This window comes from Poecilia latipinna, unplaced genomic scaffold (assembly GCF_001443285.1).
Source record: "Poecilia latipinna isolate Pla-1442-1.1 unplaced genomic scaffold, P_latipinna-1.0 Scaffold780, whole genome shotgun sequence".
Lineage (NCBI taxonomy): Eukaryota > Metazoa > Chordata > Actinopteri > Cyprinodontiformes > Poeciliidae > Poecilia > Poecilia latipinna.
The window spans coordinates 164,537-189,551 of record NW_015113396.1 but is presented as its reverse complement, the minus strand read 5'-3'; the positions used below and the strand labels follow the sequence as shown (position 1 = coordinate 189,551).

General features: G+C 40.0%; 2 protein-coding genes across 2 annotated transcripts in view; both read left to right on the top strand.

Annotated features, from left to right (window-relative positions):
• The window catches only part of LOC106955979 (serine/threonine-protein phosphatase alpha-2 isoform-like), a 21,379-nt gene extending 17,026 nt beyond the window's left edge, over nucleotides 1-4,353 (top strand). The window contains exons 4-8 of the mRNA XM_015046487.1: nucleotides 470-700; nucleotides 778-882; nucleotides 961-1,184; nucleotides 2,436-2,570; nucleotides 4,049-4,353. Of these exons, the coding sequence (XP_014901973.1) occupies nucleotides 470-700; nucleotides 778-882; nucleotides 961-1,184; nucleotides 2,436-2,570; nucleotides 4,049-4,171 (818 nt within the window). The 3' untranslated portion in view covers nucleotides 4,172-4,353. The remainder of the gene's footprint in view (nucleotides 1-469; nucleotides 701-777; nucleotides 883-960; nucleotides 1,185-2,435; nucleotides 2,571-4,048) is intronic.
• A 5,325-nt stretch (nucleotides 4,354-9,678) lies between these two features.
• On the top strand, nucleotides 9,679-23,424 carry kmt5c (lysine methyltransferase 5C). The gene is made up of 9 exons (XM_015046486.1): nucleotides 9,679-10,015; nucleotides 10,381-10,513; nucleotides 11,780-11,945; nucleotides 13,662-13,771; nucleotides 13,858-14,021; nucleotides 15,288-15,307; nucleotides 15,434-15,570; nucleotides 15,650-15,822; nucleotides 16,504-23,424. Exons 2-9 carry the CDS (start codon nucleotides 10,401-10,403, stop codon nucleotides 21,123-21,125), a joined length of 5,505 nt encoding a protein of 1,834 aa, XP_014901972.1. The 5' UTR covers nucleotides 9,679-10,015; nucleotides 10,381-10,400; the 3' UTR covers nucleotides 21,126-23,424.
• The last annotated feature ends 1,591 nt before the right edge of the window (nucleotides 23,425-25,015 follow it).

Genomic DNA, 25,015 nt, shown 5'->3' with positions numbered 1-25,015 from the left:
CTCGATTAATCGTAAGAATAATCGATAGATTACTCGATTACTAAAATATTCGTTTACAACAGCCCTACTATATACATACAGAAATTAAACAGGGAAATTCTTGAAAATGCTTGAATTTCATTTCAAGGTTTTCCAGGTTTGGAAAGTGTTTTGATTTCTGCATAAAATCCTTGTAAGCTTTTGATTTTCAAACTGCACAGTGTGGTAATAGATTGAAATCTAACGTTTTGATTAAAAGATTAAATTAACAGTTGAAACCAGATATTGTCTTCCCTCCAATTTTGTCCTAATTTATCCCTAAATTTTTTGAACACTCTTGGTTTACAATGTTGCAAAATCAAATTAAATGGAATATAACTTGTGTTAAATAACTTTAACACAAGAAAAAGTGTAAAATAATGTTGATTGAGCTGTAAATGCTGCAAGCTGAGGCTGTTTGACGTCTGTGTGCCTCTGCTGCCCCCTGAAGGCGATGTCCATGGTCAGTACTACGACCTGCTCCGACTCTTTGAATACGGAGGCTTCCCTCCAGAGAGCAACTACCTGTTTCTGGGCGACTACGTGGACAGAGGGAAGCAGTCGCTGGAGACCATCTGTCTGCTTCTAGCTTATAAGATCAAATACCCAGAGAACTTTTTCCTGCTGCGCGGAAACCACGAGTGCGCCTCCATTAACCGAATCTACGGCTTTTATGATGAGTGTGAGTACCGGTTGGTGACTTCAGTGGCGTTGAGATGTTAAGGAGCTGCAGCATGTTTATGCTTTCTTTGCTTCCAGGTAAGCGACGGTATAACATCAAGCTGTGGAAAACCTTCACAGACTGCTTCAACTGTTTACCTGTGGCTGCTATTGTAGATGAGAAAATATTCTGCTGTCATGGAGGTAGGCCTGGTTCTCCTGCTACTCGTAAAAAAAAAGAAAAAGATGAAAGAGTGAAACGGTTTCTCATTTCTCCTCCAGGTTTGTCTCCGGACCTGCAGTCGATGGAGCAGATCCGCAGAGTCATGCGGCCCACAGACGTTCCGGACCAGGGCTTGCTGTGCGACCTGCTGTGGGCCGACCCGGACAAAGACGTGCTGGGCTGGGGCGAGAACGACCGCGGCGTCTCCTTCACGTTCGGGGCGGATGTGGTGGCCAAATTTTTGCACAAACATGACATGGACCTAATATGCAGGGCACATCAGGTAGATTTTAAATGTTTTATCATAATGTGCTCTTCTGTTAGTCTGTTTAAACACAGACTAGATCAAAAGCTTCAGGATTTATGGAATATATTTAATTTATCTCATGTCCCAATCTAAATTTTGGGTCAGTTTTGCATTTTTGTAAAGCTCATTGCAGTTTTTTTTTTTGTTGTTGTTCTGTGGCCTTCATTGCCATCTTTAAATATTTTCTACCAGAAGCAAAGAAAACATCATGAAAACTGGAGATTTTAAGTATTGGCTGGAAAAGACAAGTGTTTTATTGCTGACTTACCATCCAGACATCACTTGTTGCATTATTGGACCTGCCGGAGTCTCCTGCGGTTCGCCTTATGTACCGATGTTCTGTTGTATAATTGTTGCTGTTTGCAGCCGTTTCCACATGCCAGTGTAAACACTGAGTTGGGGGGTGTGGCCAGCAGCAGCTTATTTGGATTTAAAATAACAAAAAGCCTTAAACTTGTTCAACAAAGCATCGTATGTTACCTTTAAGGTGCTTAGCTTCTGATGTTTGTGATTAGTTTGTGTATTTCATAGCGAATGTAGATTCTTACCTTTTACCTCTTCCAAACGTGGGAAAAACGTCTTATTAGTAAAATCAGTGGAACTAGAAGTTTTTCATCAATATTAAGAAATTATTTACTTAAAACAAACTCCTATTTCTTGCTGAAAAGTTACTTGTAAGTTAATTTTATCTCATTTAAATTTGCATGAAAACAAGACCAAAAATACTTTGCAAAATATTATGTGTATCAGATCAGAGTTGATGTTCAAATTGTCCATTATTGGTTTGAGGCAAAATGAGCTGGATATTTGTTCCTGCAACTTTCTTACAATCTCTAGTTTTCATATGTTACATACCCAAACCCAAATGATGTAGAAATATCTAAAAACCTCTCTAAAATCCAGAAATATTAAGTTTTATATAAAGGAGCCCTGATCAGGAACGTGGTGTTCCCTAGGCTTCCCTCCTCGGAGTGATGGATGGTGAAAGCTTGTTTGTAATATTTGAATTTGATGGTGTAAGGGAGGCGTAATTAAGCTGTTGTTGTAGACGTGGCGACACTGAAACCTCTCGTGTTCCTGCATGTTTCTACTCATGGAAGAGCTAACAGGATTAAAAGGTTCTTACTAGTTTATGGTCAGCAGTAATTTTCTAAGACTTCCTGATGCAACTTCTGACTCCTCTTTTTCTGTTCGCCTCGTTTTAACTCTGGTTTTCTCTCGTCTAAGGTGGTTGAAGACGGTTATGAGTTTTTCGCAAAGAGGCAACTCGTCACTCTTTTCTCAGCTCCCAACTATTGTGGAGAGTTTGACAACGCTGGTGCCATGATGAGTGTGGATGAGACGCTCATGTGCTCCTTCCAGGTAAGGCAGGAAGTCTACTTCGTGATCATTTCTTTAACATTTGCTGCCAAGCAGACGGATTTACTTTAGCTTAACGTGTTCTGCATCACTTATTCCGCTTGTTCTCTGAAGGTCTTTCATCATGTTTGAGTTGATCTATTCAGACCTTTAGAGAGCCAGGAGAAATGTTGATCAATACAACGCTGAATATTTAGTGTTTTCACACCTGATAGTCTGGTAGAATTGGTTTAATTGAGGACCAAAGTTGCAACATTTGCTACATTTTCAGCTGCTGCAGTTCACTTTCACAATGTGCATGCCAAACCAAACCCTTGGAGAAATCTGTTCCCCTCCTCACCTGTGGGGTGCTATGCTAAGAACCACTGAAAGAAATTATACAAAAACCTCTGAAGAAGACACTGAGTTCAACTTCCTTCTTTATGAAATGTAAACAAAATGGAGTAACATCAGATTTTTGTTGTAGAATTTCTCTTTTGTCTTTGGTGGAAAATCACCAGCTGTTTCTCCCACTAGCGACAGACTCATGTTTGTTTTGGTTGTATTTACCCAGAATGCCTTGCGCTATAGTCCACTTCCTGCTTTAGGAGTGGACTCTGGTCCTGGTTGGCGTTCAAACCATGCCAGAGTTAATTTGAACCGAACTGAGACCGAGGTTTGTAGGTGGACCAGAGTTCGCTTTCTTAGTCCGCATCAGAGTTTAATTACGCAGGAAGTGGACTACAGCGCAGGGCATTCTGGGTAAATAAAACCAAAATAAATGTCTTGCGCTAGCTGTAATAAATGTCTTGCGCTTGCTGTTTTTGGTATTTTACCAAAAACAGAAATCCTACAACTGCTAAAATCTGACGCTACTCCATTTTTTATTTACGTTTCATGCTGAAGGAAGTTGCGCTCAGCGTCTTATTCAGAGGTTTTTGTGTCGTTTCCGTCTGTGGTTCCTGGTGCAGCGCCCCCACAGGCGAGGAGGGGAACAGATTGCTCAAAGGATTTGGTTTGACAGTGCAGTGCAAAAGCAAGACGTAGCAGCTGGAAATGTAATATTCTCATTTTAAATGTCATGTTTTTATTAGCTGTAAGTGGAAAATCATTGTACCTCGCAAAAATAAAGGCTTTAAAACATCCATGTTTGTGTTATTAATCTGTTTTCAATAATTCTCTAATTGATTAAATGGCTTCCCTCTCCATATCTTGTAAACATTTGCATGTTTTGTGTGTTTTATGTCGAAAAGGCAAAGTTTGCATCAGCAAAAGCTCACTAATGAAAGAAGTTTTAAGCTGATGCGTCAAATTTTTTTGTAGGAGTTCCTTATAATCTGACAGATTTAATATAAATAACTTAACACTTAAGGGAGTGTTGAAGTTTTTTAAACAAACTCTGTAAATGTGGATCTGGAAAATGATTAAGAAAACATTTAAAAGTCATTCACTGTGCTGTCTCTGCCGGTTTAATTACAGATTTAATTTTTTCTGTTTTGTAGATTTTGAAGCCAGCAGATAAGAAATTGTATCCTTACGGCGGCGGCGGAGGAGGAGGTGTGGGACTGGGAAGACCCGTCACTCCTCCACGGAACGCAGCCAAGGCCGGCAAGGCCAAGAAATAACACGCGCTGACTTCCTCTTCCTACGATTCACCACCCTTCGTCGTTCCAACACCTTTTTTTATCATTTCTTCCTTCCTCTCTACCTCCCAAACTTGTCCCCTTCGTCGGCACTGAACAGCAACAAAGACATCCAGGGTTCAGTCGGGTTTTTCTCTCTGAATGAAACACTTTTTGAACGTTTATTTTGCTTTTTGTGTTGTATTTGTGTGGATATGTGAGCGAATGATCCAAAGAAAGTTGCTGTATTCACCATGTACTTCCCCCTCCCCCTTTCATGTTCCTGTTTTCCTGTTTTTTATGTAAAGAAGAGTTGTTTTTTTTGCCTGTTTTTCATGTAAATCATACCTGGCTGCAGGGCAGAGCGGATGGGTGCCATGAAGAAGAGAGCTTTGGCTGTTTATGTTGAGGTCTGGCACTGTTTAATGCTAAACATGAGCTTTTGTACATTGGCTGGGAGGGAAAGGGGTGGCGATCACAGGTGGGTATGAGGTGAATTCACTAGATTTATTTTTCTTCTTCCATTTTCAGAACCAATCATGTGAGATCACGATCATGGATGTGATAATAGACGCTTGTTTTTGTAGATAACTGACACCAGAATGGGTTTTTATTTTATTTTTATTTTTTTCTCTCTTCTTGTTTTTAGTTCACTCAAAGCTAAAGATGAATAAAAGTAACCTTTAATTTGAAGTACATCATCATGCTCATCACTTATTTGTCAGTGGCTGCTTTTCATTTGTCGTGACTTTTAAACTAAAAAATATCTTAAGACATAAAGTAACTGATAATTATGATTATTTTTTGCTCTGAATTCTGAACAGGTTTTGACTAGAGCTGGGCGATATGGCTTAAAAAGAATTTTTAAATTAATTTTAGATTTTAATCAGTTTTTTTTCTCACTTCCCTTTCTAAAAAATAAATTATAAATGACAAAATATTTTCAAAAAGTGGCTTTTATTTCAATCATACCTTCTGTGATCTGTCAGAGAATCAGGGCCAAGCTACGAGAATGTTTAAGTACAAGCGTATAGGCATAATATTAACAGAAAAAAGATGGAATTTGACCAGAACAAAAACATCTTAAATTTATCAGAAAAAACTTGTTTCATTAAATAAAAAAAGATCAGGATTTTAGTTAGTTTTCTTCAAAATAGTAGTTTGCATGAACGTTTCAAAAATTACTGCCTGGCTCTAATGCTTCATTTGTAAAGTTGACTTGAATTCAAAGTCCAAATAAATTGCTTTAAAACGCACTTATCAAGATGGCCGCTAAAGGAGTGAATTGGTGAAAAAAAAAATACAGATTTTCCACAAATTAAATCCTTAAAACACAATAAGACCAATTTATCGCCCAGCACTAGTTAATTTAGTTTTAATAGATTTTGGTTTAATCTTTGCTTTGGTTTGTTTTGTGTTTTTTTTTATGTTGTCATCAGATCCAAAGTGTAATCAGAACATCTCGCACAAACAAGCACAACTCCACATTAAACTGGGAACGTGAGGCGTTCATGAGTCCTTTAAACCTTTCAGCGTGAGTGAAATATTATACATTTACAATAAATGTATAGACTTATTCCAGCTTAAAGTTAGCCGGGTTAAAAACTGCCTCTTCTTCTACGCTTCGCTTCGTATTGAGGGTCTTTAAATTTTACCCAGTTGCTAACGTTCGCCTGAGTTCGACGCAATGAAGCTTACCGGAAATGACGTGCGCTGTAAACTATCCTCCACTTCGAAATGAGAGGTGTCCACCCAGACAAAATGGCTTTTAATGCTAAATATTTGGAAGTGTGGCTGAACGGCTATTTTCACTTCCTCCGCTGCTGCCGTTGCTATAACTACAGTCAGGCGAGCGTTATAAAACGGCGCAGAAGATGACGTCATCGTTCAACTTTGACCGGAGAAATCCCACACGGAGCGGGCTTGCTAGGCTAGCTTAAAGCTACAAGCAAAGCAAGCGCTTCTTTATTTTTTAGCTTTTAAAAACGTGCCTGTGCTTGTTTTAAAATAATAATAATAATGGTAATTTAAAAAACATAGAAAATGACTGAATGTTTCTGACTGCGTTCCCAGTTTCGTGTGTCCTAACTGTGGGAAAAGAGCCATAAAAATAATAAATATTTAGCTTGGAAAAAAAAATTGTTAAACTAAATATTTAGTTACCAAACTAAGTATTTAATTTGGACTAAATATTTAGTTTGAAAGGAAAATATTTAGCCTAAACTTAAACATTTAGTTGGGAACTAAATATTTAGCTTCCTATATTATTTAATTTACAAGCTAAATAGTTGTTTTAAACTAAATATTCATAATTATTCCTTATAAATCTAGAATAAGATGGTGAAAATATGACTTGAACACCCACATTTTTCCTCTGACAGGTTAAATAAAATTATTACTGTTAATTTTTTCACTGTGTAACTTTACAAACGGCATTCCGTACGATATTCCTAATATTTAGCAGTTTGTTTTTACACTTTGCGTTTGATTATACAAGGTGTTTCTGGTTAAACAATAAATGAAAACTGAGAAAGCAGGATGCTGTAACTGTTAAATATTCGTCTCTGTGGAGCTTCAGGGTAAACTCACACCCCACTTCCACCAGCCTCACCGCTTTCTGTCCTCCCGCTCTTCAAATATAAACCTGCAGCTCTCTGACACAGCAGGGCAATAAGGACGGAGGATGGACAAAATGGACTTTAAATATTTCCCTTTTTGCATTTTTTAGTTAATCTTAACATTCTGCATGGTTTTGATGTATTACAACCCCTTGTTTTGTCCCTGAGAGGTCATCAGACTTCAGTTTGTGCACATGTTCAATTCGCATCCAGGATCAACTCAGGAAGTGAAATTTAGACAACAAACAGGGAATCCAAACCTGAAGAGGAACTGCAGGGAAAATGGGTCCAATCTGGTTAATTTTGAAACAATCTGGCCACAGTATTGGTAAAATTCAGTGATTTGTTGTGCAGAAAGCTGTTTATTCTGATCTGTAAAGTTTCTTTTATGTAAATGAAAGTTAGATTTAAAAAAAAAAAAAAAAAGTTTTTATGAGACCTGCAGAACTTCACGTCCATTTTCATCGTTGTTTTCATGGCTGTACAAACCGCAGCTTCGAACATCTTTCACCTTTTCCTTTCTGTTTTTGCTTCTCACCTCCAGTAATCTCAAATATCTTCTTTTCTGTAACATTTAAGTTTAGGTAATTGAAGCTTATCGGTGTAGGATCTTTTTAATCAATCAGGGATGTTTTTGCACCATGCACTGTTGCTGGGTAGTTTTAGATCCATTACATTAAAGTTACTATAACTAAGATTAGATAAGAAAATTACTATTAATGGTATTTTTATTTGTATATCTTTTTGTTTTCATCTCTGTTTCAAGGTAGAAATAAATATAGAGTTTGTATATTTTGTGTTTGGGGTTTTCTTTGCATCTTGTATCTGGAATAAGTATCCAAAATTATTGACATTATGGTATCATAGCAAACATTTTCCCTCAAACTCAAATTGAATGGAAATTATTTATTTTTAAGTCTTGGTTTTCTGTTGGATTTATGTCTTCAGTCAGAGGCCTCTTCAAATTTGCTGTAGTACAGACTGCTACTTAACTTTATATTTTGGTCCATCTGATGATGTAATTTTTAAATATTAAATGATTGATAATCTGATCAGTTACTCTCTACTTCAGTAGACTTTTTACCAAATACTTTTTTACTCTAATTTGAGTAATTTTCTGGATGGCTATTTTTTACTTTTTCTTTAGTAAAAATATGTAGAAGTAGCATTTCTCTTAATTGAGTATAATTTTCTATATTCTGCCCTCCAGTCCATGTATAACAGGGTAGATTAATTTTCAAAATGTTTTGGTGTATTTAATATTTACAATACGAAACAATAAATACCAGCATGTATGTAAACATTTAACACAGATGCTGAGAGGACGGAGCTCCTGTAACGCTCTTTTGTGCGCCTAGGATGCTGAAAATTAATGCAACATTGAAAGGAAATAAATCTGTTCATGTTTATAAAGAGACACATATTCTAGGATGTGAGTTCATTAACTTATTTATCCTGGGAATGCTGCTTTGGCTTCGTGAGACACTTTTTCTTTAAAAACCGAAACTATTCTGAACAGAAACTTCGCTCAGCTGCCAACACAAACTTTCTCCTCCTTCACAACTGCTGATTGATTAATGAGAATCATCAATCATCCTGTTTATAAAAACATTACTGGCAGATCTTCCATGCAGACACATCAGCTTTCTGTTCACGGAGGCTCAAATACTTGAGATACTTTAGGATTCCCAGAGCCGTTACTTTGGATTGTTTTCCAGTTCAAACTTGTCCACAGTATTGAAGACTGAATTTCTGGCAAACATCCAGATTACAGCAAGCGCTTTTTAAAGTTAAACTGTGACTCTACTAAAGGTTAAATCAGCGAAATTAACCATTATTTATTAACTTATTGTCAGTACAGGTTTTAAATATGTGATCTGACTGTGATCCGTTTCCCCGTTTGTGATTATTTTGAGCAGGAGTGATGTGTCAGTCATGGCCGAGGCAGCTGGATCTGCCGGCTCATTTTGAATGAACAGTCAAAGCTGATTTACACTGGTTTTAATTTTGTGTCATGAGTAAGTAAATTTTTTAATACAAAAAGAAAGAAGTAACATTACTGTCTAAGCTATAAGATGGTTAAGACTATTTAGGATTAGTTCTATACACGTTCAATAGCTGAATATCATAATATAACCTAATTATTAGACCTTTTTTTCCCTCCCGTTTAAAAGTTGGAAAAACAGACAAATTCAGCATTAATCAGTTAATGTTTTAGAGCTGGTATGGTTTAAAAACCAAGTAGAGCAGATTTTTAAAATTATATTTAGAGATTCTGACTTCTCATTATGAGATGGGGAGAGAGAAAAAGTGTCAGAAATGTCGGGGGGGAAAAATTAAATTGTAAAACTTTGTGAGCCACAAATACTTAAGGCGTAATTTAATTAATTTAATCAATGTTCTCCACAGAGTTGGCACTGTGAAAAGATAGCATAAACTATAAAGAACTGGATTTTAATGACTAAAATACTAACTATGTGTCTTATATTTTAAGATTAACTTAAAAAACAACCAGTTTAGCAAACTATTCCTCCAATAAAATATAGTTGTGTTCCGGTTTCTGTGGTAGAAATTATTTTAAAAAATAATAATAAATAAATAAAAGAAAAAAAAACAGAACAAAAAGAAAGCACCATAAAATTACCATGCTTTCGTAAAAAAATTACGCGCGTCTAGTGAAGAGAAGTTTCGGAACCGACCGATTCAGTTCTTTTTAACGAATTAAGCCAAATAATTCGGATCTCAGTAAACACTGAATTCCCATCACTACAGCTCACTGTACTACAAGAGGTTCTCACCGTTCTCACCACTGGGAACGCCCACTAACCAGCTGGCCAATCAGAAAGCTTGGCACGCTTTCCTTGCGTAATTGAAGTTGGCCTAAGCCAATAGGGAATTCCGTGGGCGTGGTCATGAATAGTTTGGTTGTGCTGGAGGTTTCTCATCAACTTTTAGGCGATCTTTGCAAAGCTAATTTACGACACATTTAAAACATTTTCGTCCCGTTTTACTGGAATGTCGTGCGTTTGTACTTTTCGGGATTCACACCGGGATTTGTTTCGTTATCGCCATCCAAGCAGCCAGGACACGGAGTGACGACCAGACTCCATTTTCGTTTGCAGCTGATCGGCGGAGAGCTAGCTACTTTATGTTGCTAGGCTAACTTTCGCTTCCAGGCGATAACTTGTCTACCTGGCGGTGCTTTCGTCAACTCCAAAAAGACTCCCAGGTGGGTTTCAATTCCTGCATCTTCTAATAAGGAGGCTGTTTTAAATATGAGACTGCAGGGTGTAGATTTTATCAGCTAAATGATGCCGTAATGTTCCGTTAGCTGCAGGCCGCTAAACGTACAGCCTCCTCCCTCCTCTGATCAGAACACAGCGAGCTAATACTCTACATAATCTCATTAGACCTTATTTTTATTCCACTATTGAACATGCAAATTAAAGATGAATAACATGCTACATGATGAGATCGTGTGCTGCTGATCTGAGCACCTAAACCAAGCTATCCAGCTCGTTCTCTGCAGACTGGTTGTGCAGAAATGCTTCAAATCCCTGTAACGTATCGTTATTTTGACCCCTGTGATTGCAGCATGCTGATGGTGGGAGGCAATGGACGGATACACTAGAATGAGTGTGAAGGAGTTGTGTGAGACCGATGACCTGGCCACCAGTTTGGTGCTGGACCCTCTTCTGGGCTTCACCACCCATAAAATGAACATCAGGTAATCAAAAACAATGTCAGCTGGAGTGTTAGCAGCACGTGTGAAAGAGCTGCACCTCAGATAAAAACGTAGAACTAAAATGACTTCAAATTACTCCAAAATCATGTAAAACTAAGATTTGCACAACAGTGTTTCTCAGTTTGTACTGTAATCAGTGAAAAGTCGTTGCTACTGATCATATCTCTTATCATTTGAGGCATTTTCTTATCATGACAAGAATATATGGAGGTTCGAAAGCTCCAAAAGATGTTATTTTTACTATTTTCCATCAATAAATTTGAATTTAATGTAAACTGTTTGCAGGTTACTGACAAAAATCTAATGTTTTTATGCAGCTGGTGTCATGAAGAGCATTATTATTTATCACATACAACAACCTGAAAAAGAAGCAAAGAAGAAATAAATTGCTTTTTATTATTATTAAAACAATACTACAGTTTCAGATTTCATAATTGACATTAAACGTCAGCGTTGTTGAATATCCTACCTTTTAACTGTATGTAGAATAAAAGCAATTTAATCTTTTGTAACAGTTTATTGAGCCAAAAATGTTACTGGATAGTTTATTTATTATTTTTACAGCTACAGGTTTGAATGCTACTTGCTCCAGACCTGATTTTATTATTTTACCTCAATTTATTTTCTAAAAATGAAGTTACAAATGATAGAAAATATTCTCAAAACTGTCTTTTATTTCCATCTTTCTTTAACAGTTGTATAACAGAACATTTTTGCTTAATTTCTAGAATAAAGTTGTGAAGTTAGTGGAAAAAAGACGCAGTTTTACCAGAATAATAACTTAAAATGACAGAAAAAAAAGTTGTTTTAATGAGAGAAAATCTTCTGGAGTGAATTAAAAAGTGAAGTTGATGCGACCGCCTCAGTTTGGTTCGACACATTTCTGCTACTGATAATAATTTGATGCTGATTTGTTAAAAGATTAAGTATTTAGTATTTTCTTACTAAATACCTTTCTAAACTTATACCTTCACAAGACTCAACATTCCTCATTTCATTTTTTTCGTGCTTTTACTGTTTTATTGTCCAAACATTGCGACTTTATTCTTGTATTATTTTGCACTCTGTTGTCGTACGACTTATGATATTAACTTTTGGAATTTCACTTGTGGTTTTAGCCTTTATTCACAAACATTTCCCACTGATTTTTAATAAACATTGACGATTCTGCGTCTCCCAAAATATCTGAACAGCTCCCTCTGTTCCTCTGTGTTTGTCGTTTTTAACCGGTCGTTATTTCCGTTCCAGTCCGGCACCAGAGATCAGACGTTGGGGCGTCCTCAAGGAGACGCTGCTGCGGTTTCAGCGAACGCACGACTTCAACGCCACGTTTGAGGCGCTGACGGTCGGCGAGCTCGCTGGCGACTACTTCAACGCTCTGGGGAGCCACCGGCAGGAGCTGCTGAGACAACATGTAGGCATCTGAACCAGGACCACGCTCTAATTCTGTTTTATGTTTCTTTAAATTTAAATAATTAACTTTTTGCATCATCAATTTGCTTTTTTTTTTTTTTTCAAACCTGAAGATAAAAGCTGTTTTCAGAGCTTAGATTATGAGTTTAAACTTGAGTTTCTTAGATGCCAAACATAAATCACAAATTGTGTTTTAAAGAATCTATATTTAGTGCAGGAGGCATCCATGATGATTTCTGGAAACGTGTAAACAACAAATAAAATCAGTTATGAAGTCTCTATGAACAACATAGTCCTTCAAAAAAGAGCTAGTTGAGACAAAAGAACTAAACTGAAGCGCCTAAACATCCAGTTCTTTGTAGAAAGAGAGAAAATAATGAATAATACAAATAGAAATGATTGCGCTCGTTCCAATTTGTCATGCGTTTAATTCATTTACTGCGACAGGCCAACGTATCGACTCAAATTACCAGAATGTTTTAAAATTTACTGGGAACAAAACCTAATTTTGGTTGTTTATAAACGTGGAAATCTGAAGTTAGATGTGTGGAACAGTTTGTAGCAGCTGTTAAAGAGTCTTCACACGTATATTCAAGTTTTTACACTCAGCCTTACAGATGTGACAGTTTTCACACCTAAAAACTAAAAATGGGCCGAGACTCAGTTGGTTTCATGTGGGGCTTCGTTCACACTGCCGGAGCCACAGAGACACGTTGTGACAAAGTTTTGGTTTGTTTCTGTTGTTACTACAAAGAGAAGCTGATGAGGTTGAAGCCGATTGGAAAAGAAAGGAAACAGAAAATAGCAACATGTGGCTAAACCTGCAGGCCAGGATGAACCAGCGTGTTTACAGGCTTTATAAATGCCTAGTCATTGTAACGTCAGTGTAGAGCGGGGCGATGTGGCTGAAACGTAAACTCAAATCTTTTCTGACCTCTTTGAGGTCTAATCTGTCAAGAACTGCAGCTTTAGTACAAAATTATGTAATTTGAGAACACCAGATAATATTTTTAAGCTAAATCTGACTTCAATTGATACAAAATATCAAAGGAGTACACCTTGGAATTGTAGGAAAGGGGACATATTATGCAAAATTCACATTTTTCATGTTTTTGTACTTCCTCTCGGGCATGAACTGCTTCCAGAAACAGCACAAGTGCATAAGGAAAAAACAACAACTAAACATCCAGCCAGTTTTTAGCAGTAAATTAATGTTTTTTTGAGTCTGGAGAATGAGCCATTTCAAAAACATCAAGATCAAGTCACATTCTTTGGGCACTGCCTGTTACCTAGCAACCTCAGTGGCATTATGCCCGTTACCTAGCAACCCTAGCTGAGCTCCAACACATTTGGTCAGCTGGTTTTACTGCTCTATAATGGATGCTGGAAAAGACGAGTGTTTTGTTGTTGACTTGGCATTCAGAAACTACTTACTGCGTTCTTGTTGGCTGTGCAGGAGGTTCCACTTCTGTTTTTCAAAGATGTATGGTTGTGTAATTGTGTGCCATTTTCAAATGTGAGTGTAAACAACAGCTTATTTAGATTTAAAGTGACAAGAGGCCCTAAAACATCTCATTCTGAAACCGAACAAACTAAAATTTCATTATCTAAGGATGATTTTGTCCAAAAAATGTAGCACATGTGTTTTGTTTAGTCTATAGAGCTGCCCTGACCTGTTTAAGGAAGCACCGTTATATGTTGTTGGATGTGGCTGCAGGTGTATCGCTACCTCAGTGCCTTCCTGCTGGACAGTGGGATCAAGATAGAGTCGTGTGACAGATACTCATCGGAGACCAACGGGGCGAAGATAACGGCCACGAGGCATTGGTAATCCCTCCCTCCCTCTTCTTCCAGCTGTCGGTTCCAGTCCTGCCCTGAGCTCTCACAGCTGCGTCTGTCCGTCTGTCCTGCAGGTTCGTTGGAGAGCGCGTGGAGGTCCTACTGGGCTGCATAGCGGAGCTGAACCCCGCGGACAGCGCCGTGCTGAGGGCAGGGGTCAACGACTTCAGCGTCATGTACTCCACACGCAAACGCTGCGCTCAGCTGTGGCTCGGGCCCGCAGCCTTCATCAACCACGGTGAGCGTCTTTTTAAATGAATATTTAATGAAAATCTGCAAAATGTGTCATTTTTTCATCCGATCAATCGTCAGAATAATCGATTAATCGATCAGACTCAGCATCAGTACAGGGTAGGACGGATCTGGTGATTGTTTTTTCATTAAGAGTTCACCCTGTTGGATTGATTTAGGCAAATAAATGTTTTATTTATTTTAAATGCAAAATTTATATTATATATGTTGGAAAAAAATCACTTAGTTTCTTGTCTGCGTTGTTCTTTCAATCATTTGCCCTGTTTTGAGTTTTTATTCTCCATTTATCAATTGATCGATTATTATGTTTTGTGAACCAACAATTTATCATTATGGAAGATAAATGTTAATGATTTTACGTCATAAAATAGAATATTTGTGTTTCCTGAAGTGTTTTGATCCTGTGCTTATTTTAAAAAGTTTCACCTTAAAACTGCATTACCTGAATGAGACTGATGGGGGCGCTCCTTTAGTTTCCACTAAAGGTGATGAGGGACAAGGAAGTAAAAATTAATTTAGATATTTTGTGGGATTTTATTTTGATTAAGGTTTTATTTTATAGGTTTTAAATCTGTCAGAGATTAAATTAATATTTAGGGAAAAGTTTATTCAAATGGCAAAACAAAACGGTAGATTTATTATCACTTTCAGTTTTTATTAATGAGTTCATTCTTATTGTTAAGATGATATTTTTCCCCACTATTACTATTAACAATACAATTCTTATCCAGGATATGTTTAACAGCCAAAAAGATTTCTGAATCGATTAATTGATTATTGAAATGATCATGAACTAAATTGATTAATTGATTATTGAAATGATCATGAACTAAATCGATTAATTGATTATTGAAATGATCATGAACTAAATCGATTAATCGGTTGCATACAGACTTAAAAAATGGTGAAAAGATGAACAGAGTCAGAGCAGAAATGAACCAGAACTACAAAATATAGATAAAAACATTCTTTGTCTGTGAAAATGTTTTATGCAAAACTTTAGCTTCAGCTGGTTAGCATGCATGAAAGGAATGCTGTTATTGCATTTTAAGCAGTAAAATGTTTGTTTTTCTTTAAAAAAAAATAAGTATTTATAAAATAAAAGCTCCCACGGTTAAATGAAAATCAGTAGATTTTTCTTTATCTGATTAATCGATTACTAAAATAATCGTTATTTGCATCCCTAATTTCCATTTATATGGTGACTTAATTAACTGAAATCTTTCTTTTCCATTTCTCTCCTGAATTGAAGACTGCAAACCGAACTGCAAGGTAAAACATCTCTGACTGCGTTTTTATTTCAGAAACGATCCTTTTTTTATGTTTTCTGACACATCTGTTGTTGTTGGACCCACCTTTGTCTAATCCGTTTTTTTCTCTCTTTCTGCACCTGTCAAGTTTCTCCCCGGTGAGAAGAACATCGCCTGCGTGGAAGTGATCCGACCCATCTCGCCTGGGGAGGAAATCACCTGTTACTATGGCGCCAGCTTCTTCGGCGAAGGCAACGAAATGTGCGAATGCTGCACCTGCGAGAGGTGTGTCCGCCGCTCCGGCTGGCTTTGTCTCGGCGGCGGCTCGGGTGTCGCTCACGGTGCGTGTGTTTGATCCGATCAGGAACGGAGAGGGCCACTTCAGGCACAGAGGGAAGCAGCCGGACAGCGAGGAGGCGAAGGAGGCCGTGGGCCAGAAGTACCGGCTGCGGGAGCGATACCTGCGCCAGCACAGGGAGAGAGGACACCTCACCGCCAGGCCCAGCGCGCCGGGAATCCACGCCGGGATCTTCACAGGTGAACAGAAACGCAGGAGACAAATCTAATCCACTATTAAACCTTAAAGGAATTAAATTAAGACTTTAATTGATATTTAATTAAACCTGAAATGTTTACAGTAATTAGTGCATCATTCGTCTATCCTTTTTTTATCCATTATTCCTTTCTTTTTCCTCCCTTCCCTCCGTCCTTCCTTCTTTTGTTCTCTCCTTCTTTTCTTCCTTCCATCTTACCTACCTTCCTTCCTCCTTTCCTTCGCTTCTTCCTTCCTTCCTTTCTTTCTTCCTCCTTTTGTTTATTTCTTCATTCCTTCCTTCCTCCTTTCCTTTGCTTCTTCCTTCATTCCTTCCTCCTTCCCCTCTTTCCTTCCTTGCTTCCTTCTTTCCTTCTTACCTTCCAATTTTCATCTATCCTTCCCTCTGTCCATTCTTCCTTCCTTCATCTATCTTTCTTTCATACTTTTTGTTTCTTTCTTTCTTTCTTTCTTTCTTTCTTTCTTTCTTCCTTCCTTCTTTCCTTCTGACATTTATTTTGAAGGTTGTTTATTAAATAAATTGCACTCTAGAAAAATGGTTTAAAATTAATGATTAAAGCCAAAAATTAACATTAATTAAAACTTTTGCCCAGAGCTGTTTTTGTTTTTTTATTTTTCCTCCTGAATTTAATCCAGCTGCTCGTTTTGTCTCCTTTCGTCGCCAGCGATCCCCTCCAGGAACTCCTTCACCCAGCAGATGAGGAGAAACGCTCTGAAGAACAAGAAGCTGAACGACACCAAGAGGTGGAGGCGTGAGAAGCAGAGGCGGTCGGGGAACCACCTGCTGAAACGCTGCCGGACCGTTCTGCTGCCGTCCCAGGTCGCTCTGAGGGACCTGCGCGTCAGAGTGCGGCGCCACTCGGTGGATTTCCTGCTGCAGTGCAAGGATCCCAAAAGCAAAGAGAGGGCCTTGCTGCAGGAACTAGAGGAGGTGAAGCCAAGAAAAGCGGCTGTCGAGGAAAACCCCAAGTCTTTGACTTTGAGTTCCTCCGTGCCGGCCAATCTGAGAAGCAGATCCGCCGTGAACAGCGTGGCTTTGAACATGAAGATCTGCTCAAGAGCCAAAAGCATGGTTCATAAAACGCAGGAGACAAAGACGGAGTCCAGTAGCACAAACACGGCTAACACTACTACAGCTTGTCCGCCTGTTGAAAGGGACAAAACCTGCAGCACAGAAAAGCAGGAGAACATGGAAAAAGCAATCACTGAAAGTCAGAGCAGCAAAGTTGAATCCAGGATCGCCGCTCCGCCTCTGACTGTGTCGGAGAAGGCTGCCGACAATCCAGTAATCACTCTGAAGCAATACGTCACCGTCGACCTTACCAGGTTATCAATCCTGCAACCAGCCGAGGCCGGAAAAACACAAGAAGAGGAGAAAGGTGGCGTTTTAGGGAGAGGAAGGAGCCAACCGCCCCCCAAACCTGGGAACCTGCCAAGAAAGCAGGTTTCCAGGTCAGACGTCTGTACAGTTACGAGCAAACGAGGAGGGAGGGAAACGCTCCTCAAGGCCACAGATGGAACAGATGCTCACAAAGAAGTCGCCGGGAATCCATCTGGCTGCGAGAAGAAGGGGGTTGGCAGAGTTGTGGAAATAAAAACGGTGCAAACAGAGCTGCAGGAAGAGAAGAGGGACCCAAGATTAACTGAAGCTGAGAAAGTGGGGAAGTCGAAAGCAGGGAGTAATATCCAGAGTGTTAAAAATGCAGAGAAAGTGGAAGTTAAAGTGTCAGGACAGATGAAGAGATGCTTGAATGAGCGTCCCGAAGATGTGGTGATAAAACAGGCAAAGGTTTTGCTGTCGGACATTTTAAGAAAAGATAAATCTTTTTTAGATCAGAGGCTGCAGGGAGACATAAACAGAGGGAGTTGCAATCGTTGCGTTAAGGAGAGGTTTACGAAAAAACGAAGTGGGCGGAAAACTAAATTGGATGAATCACAGAACGGGATGGGAACCCCAAACGACGAGCGATTGGTTTCTGTTTGCACAGACTTGGGTGTGAAAAGTTCACACGTCCAATCCGAACCGAATCGCAGCGAACTGCCGGCCTCCTCCTCCATCAACTCACTACCTCACAGGTCGGCCGTTTCTACAAAGGCTCAGCCGCACCCGGACGCCAACCCACAGTCCAACATACCTCTGAAGAAACGCACGTTTCGGAGCTCCGTGGAGATCGACTCGCAGCGAGGTCCGACTTCCGCCTCCGATCGTGTCCAGAAAAACACGGCCGTGGTGACGTCGCCTCCAGCACCACAACCGAACACGTCCGCTACCTCTGGAGAAGCCAAGAAAGATAATAAATCAGCTCTAAGGCGGATCCAAAAACAACCGGTAGTTACCAGAGCGCTTCGCTCCAGACCTAACGGATCTCCACGACGCCACCTGCTGAGGAAAATCCGACAATGCAAACAAGAAAATCAGGAGGAGGATATTTGTGAAGATATGAGTGATAGTCCTGCGGCTGTCACACGTAGATCCCAAAAAAACTCCCAGAATAACCTGGAAACATCGTCCCCTGAAGAAAACAGCTCAGAGGAAACAAAAGCCGGCTTTGATTTCAAGATCCGCCTCAAGCGGAGAAGAGGAAAAGTGTGGGACGTTCAGTGCGAGACGTTGGCGCTGAAAACGGAAAAGCATGATGACTCGATGGCTTGCGATCCTTTCAAAGCAATCATGGACTCTGTGTCCATCTTAAACCGAGAGATGGAGGCTCACGTTCAAGCAAGTCAGAAGGCGAAGAGCAGACTGCATCGATTGAGACGAAGAAACGACAAAAACGACAAAAAACAAGTTACTGACGTCCAGACGGATGGAGTCAGTGAAACTAAAGTTGGACAAAACGAATCTGTTGACGAAAAAAGTGAAATTAAAGCAAAGTTGGAAAGCCGGCCCCCGTTGAGCCTGAATGGAACCAGTGAGATGCTTCCAGAAACTAAAGTGGAAGATCATCTTTTAAAAAGCTGCTGCCTGTTTGAGAGCACACCCCAACAAAAGCTGGAGCCAGAACTGGGTTCAAACGGGCTTCAGTTGCCGGTTCTGAAACTGCGGAGGAAGGTGGAGGATATCTGGGAGGTGGACAGCAAAAAGGGGCTTGTACTGCCCGACCTAATGGCCGAGGTCAAGAGAGAGGTCAAGAGTCACGCCTTAGGGAGGCAGAAGAAAGAAGAGACTTGTCTGAGACTCAACAGCAATCTGATGTCTCTAAAAACAGAACCGCCCCCGTTTTCCCTCTCTCTTTCGCCGTTGTCGCTGTCATCACCTCTTAACGAGGGCAAAACCGAAGCTGCACACTCAGCCGGAGAGCGAATCATAGAAAGGTTGGAGTCGTACATGGGGGGGAGGAAACAGAGGCTCAAAGTTGACAAACAGCGCAAGAGTGTGCCCATGGAGACGCCCACCCCTTGTCTGAGTCACACACTCCAGCAGATTGACAACAGCCTCTCCAGGCTCTCCGAAGGCCTGTGTTCCTCTCAGACGCTGGAGAAGCCTGCGGCGGCTTGCGCCAGCGCCTCCAGTTCTGTGATCCAGACCTCGTCCCAATCCCCCCCGTTTGTGGCCGCTGACAATATACTGTCCGCCGAGCCCAGCTTCACCAACTGCTGCGAAGACATCCTGGACTTCCAGTGCCTCGGCTTTGAGGGATACGACCAGCCGCAGAACATTCTCCCATCCTCCCCGTCAGATCTGTGCTCCCTGGATCCACCCACCGACCCATTTAGCAGTCCTCTCTCCCACAGCCCGACTGACACCTGGTCCACTGAAACACCCTACCTGGGCCCGCCAAGTCCGGGGAATAACTTCACCAGTGAGGATCTGCAGTTTTTCCCGGGTTTGGTTGCTTCCAAAAGTGACTCTGGGAGTGTTCAGAACTGTGAAGCCAAGGGCATCTCCAAAGACGGACCTAACTCTGGTTTTGGGTTTTCATCTTCGGTAAATGCAGATGTTGTGAGCAAGGAGCGTATTATGAGCAAAAATCTGGGAGCGAGGCTCTCCAAAGACGACCCCAGAACTCAACCATCTTTGTCCGTCGCCAGCAAGTCTCGTATTTTCACCGGAAATCCCGTTGTTTTAAGCCAGCCTTCCCTCAACTTCAAGGCCACCACCAGCCAATCAAAAACGCAGCTCAACCTCAAAACCCAAGGCCCGTTCCATCGCATGACCATTCCAAGTAAATCCCAGTCATTCCCAAGTAACCAGCCAACTGTGGTCAGAGGAACGTCGGCTCAAGTGTCCAACAGATTCCTTTCCCCTTCAGTCCTCTCTACAAAGAATCCCAACTCTCCTGAAAGTCCATTCAGCTACCAGGAGAAGCCATCTACGGTAATCCACAGGGTTCTGAAGTACCAGGGTGGTAGCCAGACGCAGAACCTGTACAGTGCTCCGTGCGAGGATACCATAGCTGCTAGTGGTGGCGCCCGGATCTCTGCCAAACAGAGCCAGAAATTTGTTCCTAATGTGTCTCAAAAAAGCAACGTATCTTTCCAGGGGTTCGGAAAGGATGTTGGCCATCTCAGCTCCTCCAGCAATCTCGCCAGGTCCAACCTTCACTTCAGCAGACCCAATTCCTCCGTTTCACAGTCTTTCGGTAAAAACAAGATGGCATCAGACAAACAGGAAACGGCTGAAACTAACATGGGGTACAAAAACTTTTCCGAGATGCCGAGGCCCTTCTTCTTTCCTAGCAAAGCTTCCGACTGCTACTCATCCCAGCAAGACAAGAAGCTGGACAAAACCGACAAACACCAGCCATGTTACACACAGCAGGATGCCTATGACTTTAGCTATTCCTCTCTCTCACCCATCTCTCAGCACAGCAGCCCTCAACTAGTCCACAGCACACCTCCAGGTACACCAGCACCCAAAACCCAGTCCACCGCCTCCTTCCCTTACGGCTACCAAGGTCCTCCCTATGTGCTGAACTTCAGCGGCGACCACTCACTCACTCTGGGCCTGAGGGACGGTTCTGATGGCTACCCGGGCCTGGGCGCTACAAACTACACCTACCACTGCCTGATGGAGCCCTCAGGCACTCAAGGACGGTTGGTCCTTGAATCTTGCGGACCCCAACTGTCCAATGCATCCTCTCTGGGCGGGTTCTCTGGCCTCAGAAGTCAGGATGAACACTGCCGGAAGGACATGCAGCAGCAGTGCCAGCCAGGGGAAAACCAAGGTGCTTCACACTACGGTGGGGTTCCTACGTCGCACTCAATGGGCGCCACAAAACCCAAACGGGTGCGGCTGGTGGTGACGGACGGTACGGTGGACTTGGACTTGCAGTACTCGGACTGAAAGTGACTGGATCTCTTGAAACCTTTTAGATGTTGGTTGTTTTTCTAAATGCTTCTGTTCATAATCTGCTTTTCTAATGAATTATCTTGATGTAGAAAAGACTCGCGCAGGGTTTGAGTCGAGCAGAAATATCCACTACAGTTTGTTCAGAATACCAAATTTTAAAGCATTACCTTTGAACCTGCAGGTTAAGTGGAATTCTTTGCAAAAAATTATTCATACATCTTAAAGTTTTTCACATTTCTTCACTTTAAAACCACAAAACTCTATTGTTTTTTTTAAAGAGTCAGTTGGATTTAAGTCTGTACTTTGATTAGGCCATTCAAATACATGAATTGAATGAACTTCAGTACAGTGGGTGTTGTTCATTTGAGTTTCTCTGCATATAGTTGAAAGAGGCAGTATTAGATGGAGAACTTAACAAAAAGGTTAACTAAAGTAGTAAAACTGTACTTCTTCCACCAACTTACAATCCAATATGGCCGCCTTACTTTTAAATTTTAGTTATCAGTGGATATATAAACATTTGAACTTCAGGCAAAATGTAGTTAAGTAAATTAATAATTAACTGAGCTACGTCGTCCCTTAATTAGCTAAATGTAGCTATATTCTATAAAAACAAGAGAAATGGATCGTTAGTAGCTGGTTTTGCTAATAACAGTTAGCCTGATCAGTTAGCCAATCTCTCTTTGTTGTAGGTTAGCCTTACATCTTCCATCGAATCCTTGATTCTGGAATGGAAGTATTATCCACAGCTACCAGCACTTGCTCCTGGTTCTCTGTACCACGTTAGGGCAGCTGAAGTACCAGGAGTTGTTTGTGTACCGCAGTTTGAGAACCATAATATCTAAGTCATGAATCACATCTTATGCTGTTTCCCCCCAGAGGTTTTTCTCCATCCATCTGTCTGTTAACTCGCTGAAAGCTTCTGTGTACCTGCTAAAGGGGAAAAAAGACATCCCCACAGCATGATGCAGCCACCACCATGTTTTAAAGTGTGTTCTTTTGTTTTGGCCAGAATGTTTCACTGATCTTCCCACTTTTTTTTTTTTTTTTGCGTTTTTTACAAACCAGATTTGTAGATTGCTCCATAAACATTGTCCTGCTGTCCAACTTTACTTTGACTAGGCTATACTAACACATAAATGTGCTTTAATTGCAGTTTGTCATATGTTTAACCTCAGCTCTACCCCACAGCTTTTTCATCATCTAGTAAGTTTGTAGAAATGTATCTCCACTGCATGATGCTGCCACCACCATGTTTCTTGGTGTTAGTGTTAGTTTTCTGCCATCACGTCTAAATTATTTCATGTAGAACGTCAAACATGCGTCAGTAATTATATTAAATTAGAAGTTTGTGGTTGTAAAATGAGAAAATGTGGGAAACTCAAAGGGGTTTGAAGACTTTTTGCGAGCCACTGCACACATCGAAGCCCTTCTTACTGTACTGTAACATAGATGTATGAATTTTTCTATCCCATAAATGGTAGTAGAGCCAGAATCCACCTGAACCGTTGGCCGGTGGAGCTTAAAGAGGCGGTTTTGTGCCTCGCTCTTTGATATTCTCGTGATGTTTTCAAGCACCTGTAGAAATTTTTTTTCTTTTAATACCACGTTAAGCTCTTGTCTCACTAAACTCCTGAGTTGTGTGCATGTGTTGGACGCGGCTGGAGGTGCGTTTGCATGAACGGTGCAGTGAAAGACTTCCTCTACGAATCCAGGACCAGATCCGTTTTTCTCCATGTTGTTACATCAGCAGTGTGACAATCCTCTCATCTGTGTTGGTAATTTCTAATCCCACAGAAGGATTATTTTATAATGTTACCATGTTTATAGTGTTTGTTGATGAAGCTACTCATTTACAGATGTTATTTTATTTTATTTTATTTTGGTTGAGATTGAGAACATTTCATGCTGGAAGTTGAATCGGTTTGACTTCGTGCGGTGGGAGCGTTCTTGTGGTTACCGTGACGATGTACTGTCTTGTTATGATAAAAAAAAAGGCCAATTATTTATTTTAATATCCTCACTTCTGGAAAAGGTGCTTTTCATGTAATTTATATTTCACGTTGATTGTTCAAACTATTAAATGTGTGTTTTTTTTAATATTATTATTATTATTTAATGGGACATGATATTTACATGATGTATTTAATTTTAAAGACCAGTTTTTTTTAACTGTTGCAGATGAAACTAGCTTGTTTTTTTTTTTTTTCTAATTGGCTGTTAGTCCTACTGGAAGTCTGTTGTAGAAATGTACAAATGTAGCCTATATCATTAAAGATGATTCTTTTTTGTATGTTTGCCTCTACCTTTTTCTTTTAAATATTTATTTTTAATTGAATATTTAAAGCAGTGGTGGTAAAACTGTGGTGTGGGGTCCATGTGCGGTACACGTGCTGATTTTCTCAGGCCAATACAAATTTGAAATACTTGTTTTTTTAATATAATAATCAGGATTTTTGTTAAATATTTATAGTACCATGGAGCTTCACCCATTTGAGTTTAGTTGCAGATTTTTCTGTGAAATGCAACTCCAAATGTTTTGCAAAAAATCTCCAGATACGTGGATTATTTTTCAACGCCAACAGCGTGTGCTGCTTCATACGATATTTACTGGTGTTTGCAAAGCAGCCAATCCAGAAGTGCAATTTATTTTCCTTGCTGCTGATTGGCTGAACCACCAAGAGAAGATGAGGAACACTGTAGATGTTTAGCTGTGAATGTTGCAAGTGATGAAACTGAAGAGAAGAGATGACAAAGATGATCCAGGAAGTTTTTTCTTAAGCAAAAATTTAATTTAACATTTAACAAAATAAAATTTTGCACATTTTTATTCTTCCATTTGTGTATCAACTGCTTTTCAGAACAAACTAAGTACTTTTGGGGGGGAAAAAAACGCTGTTTTTTGGAAGGAGGTTAATGTTTTGGTGTCTGGAAAATGAGCAGTTTGAAAAACCAGATTAAGTCACTATCGAGTACGTTGCGCTGTTACCTAGCAACCCCAGTAGAATTCCGCCCGTTACCTAGCAACCCAAGCATAGTTCCAGCATTTGTCTTTGTTTTTGACTTTCCATCCACAAACCACTTACTGTATTCTTGTTGGTTGTGCAGGAGGCTCTACTTCTGCTTTCCAAATATGTATGGTTGTATAACTGCGCTTTTGTTTGCAGCCATTTTCAAATTATCAATCATTTAATATTTTAAAATTACATCATCAGACGAGCCAGCATATAAAGTTAGTGGAAATTTTAAGGATGAAAATGACAACAAAAAAAATGAGGCAAAAAAAATTCTAATCAGTTTCTTTCAATAAAACACAAACTGCAGGTGTGTGTCAGTCTGGTGAATTTTTGGTTAAAACGTTTTTCGTTCACTGGGTAGAAAATCCAGACATTTTCCTCAATTAAGAGTGGAGCTACTTCATAATAAAATTTGTCAAGTAAAAGTAAAAAGTACAGCGTAATAAAAATACTGGTGAAAGTAAATTTTCTTCAAAAAAGCTACTCAGGTAAATGTCTGAGTTACTACCCAACTCTGGATGTAGAAAATCAGTTCCAGATCTTTTGTATTTCAGTCTGGACTTTTCTGGCGTGCATAATATCTCATCAACTCTGAGAATTACCTTTTGAACTTCACCCTGCTGAAACTTCACAACTTTCTTCCTCTCTGCTAATCAGAAATTAAACTGAAGTGTTCTTTTGTGGCTTCGTCTGATCGTGATTAAAGCGTGCAATAAAGGATGATGATGCTATATCCTTAAGCGTTAAGCTGAGTGTTTGTTCCCATCGCCTCTAAAATATTCATCTGCCTGATTTTAAAGCTGCTCTGCCCTCTCTCCTTTCTCTTCTGTTCCTTTCATCCTAAAAGCAGCATTCCTCTTCTTGCAG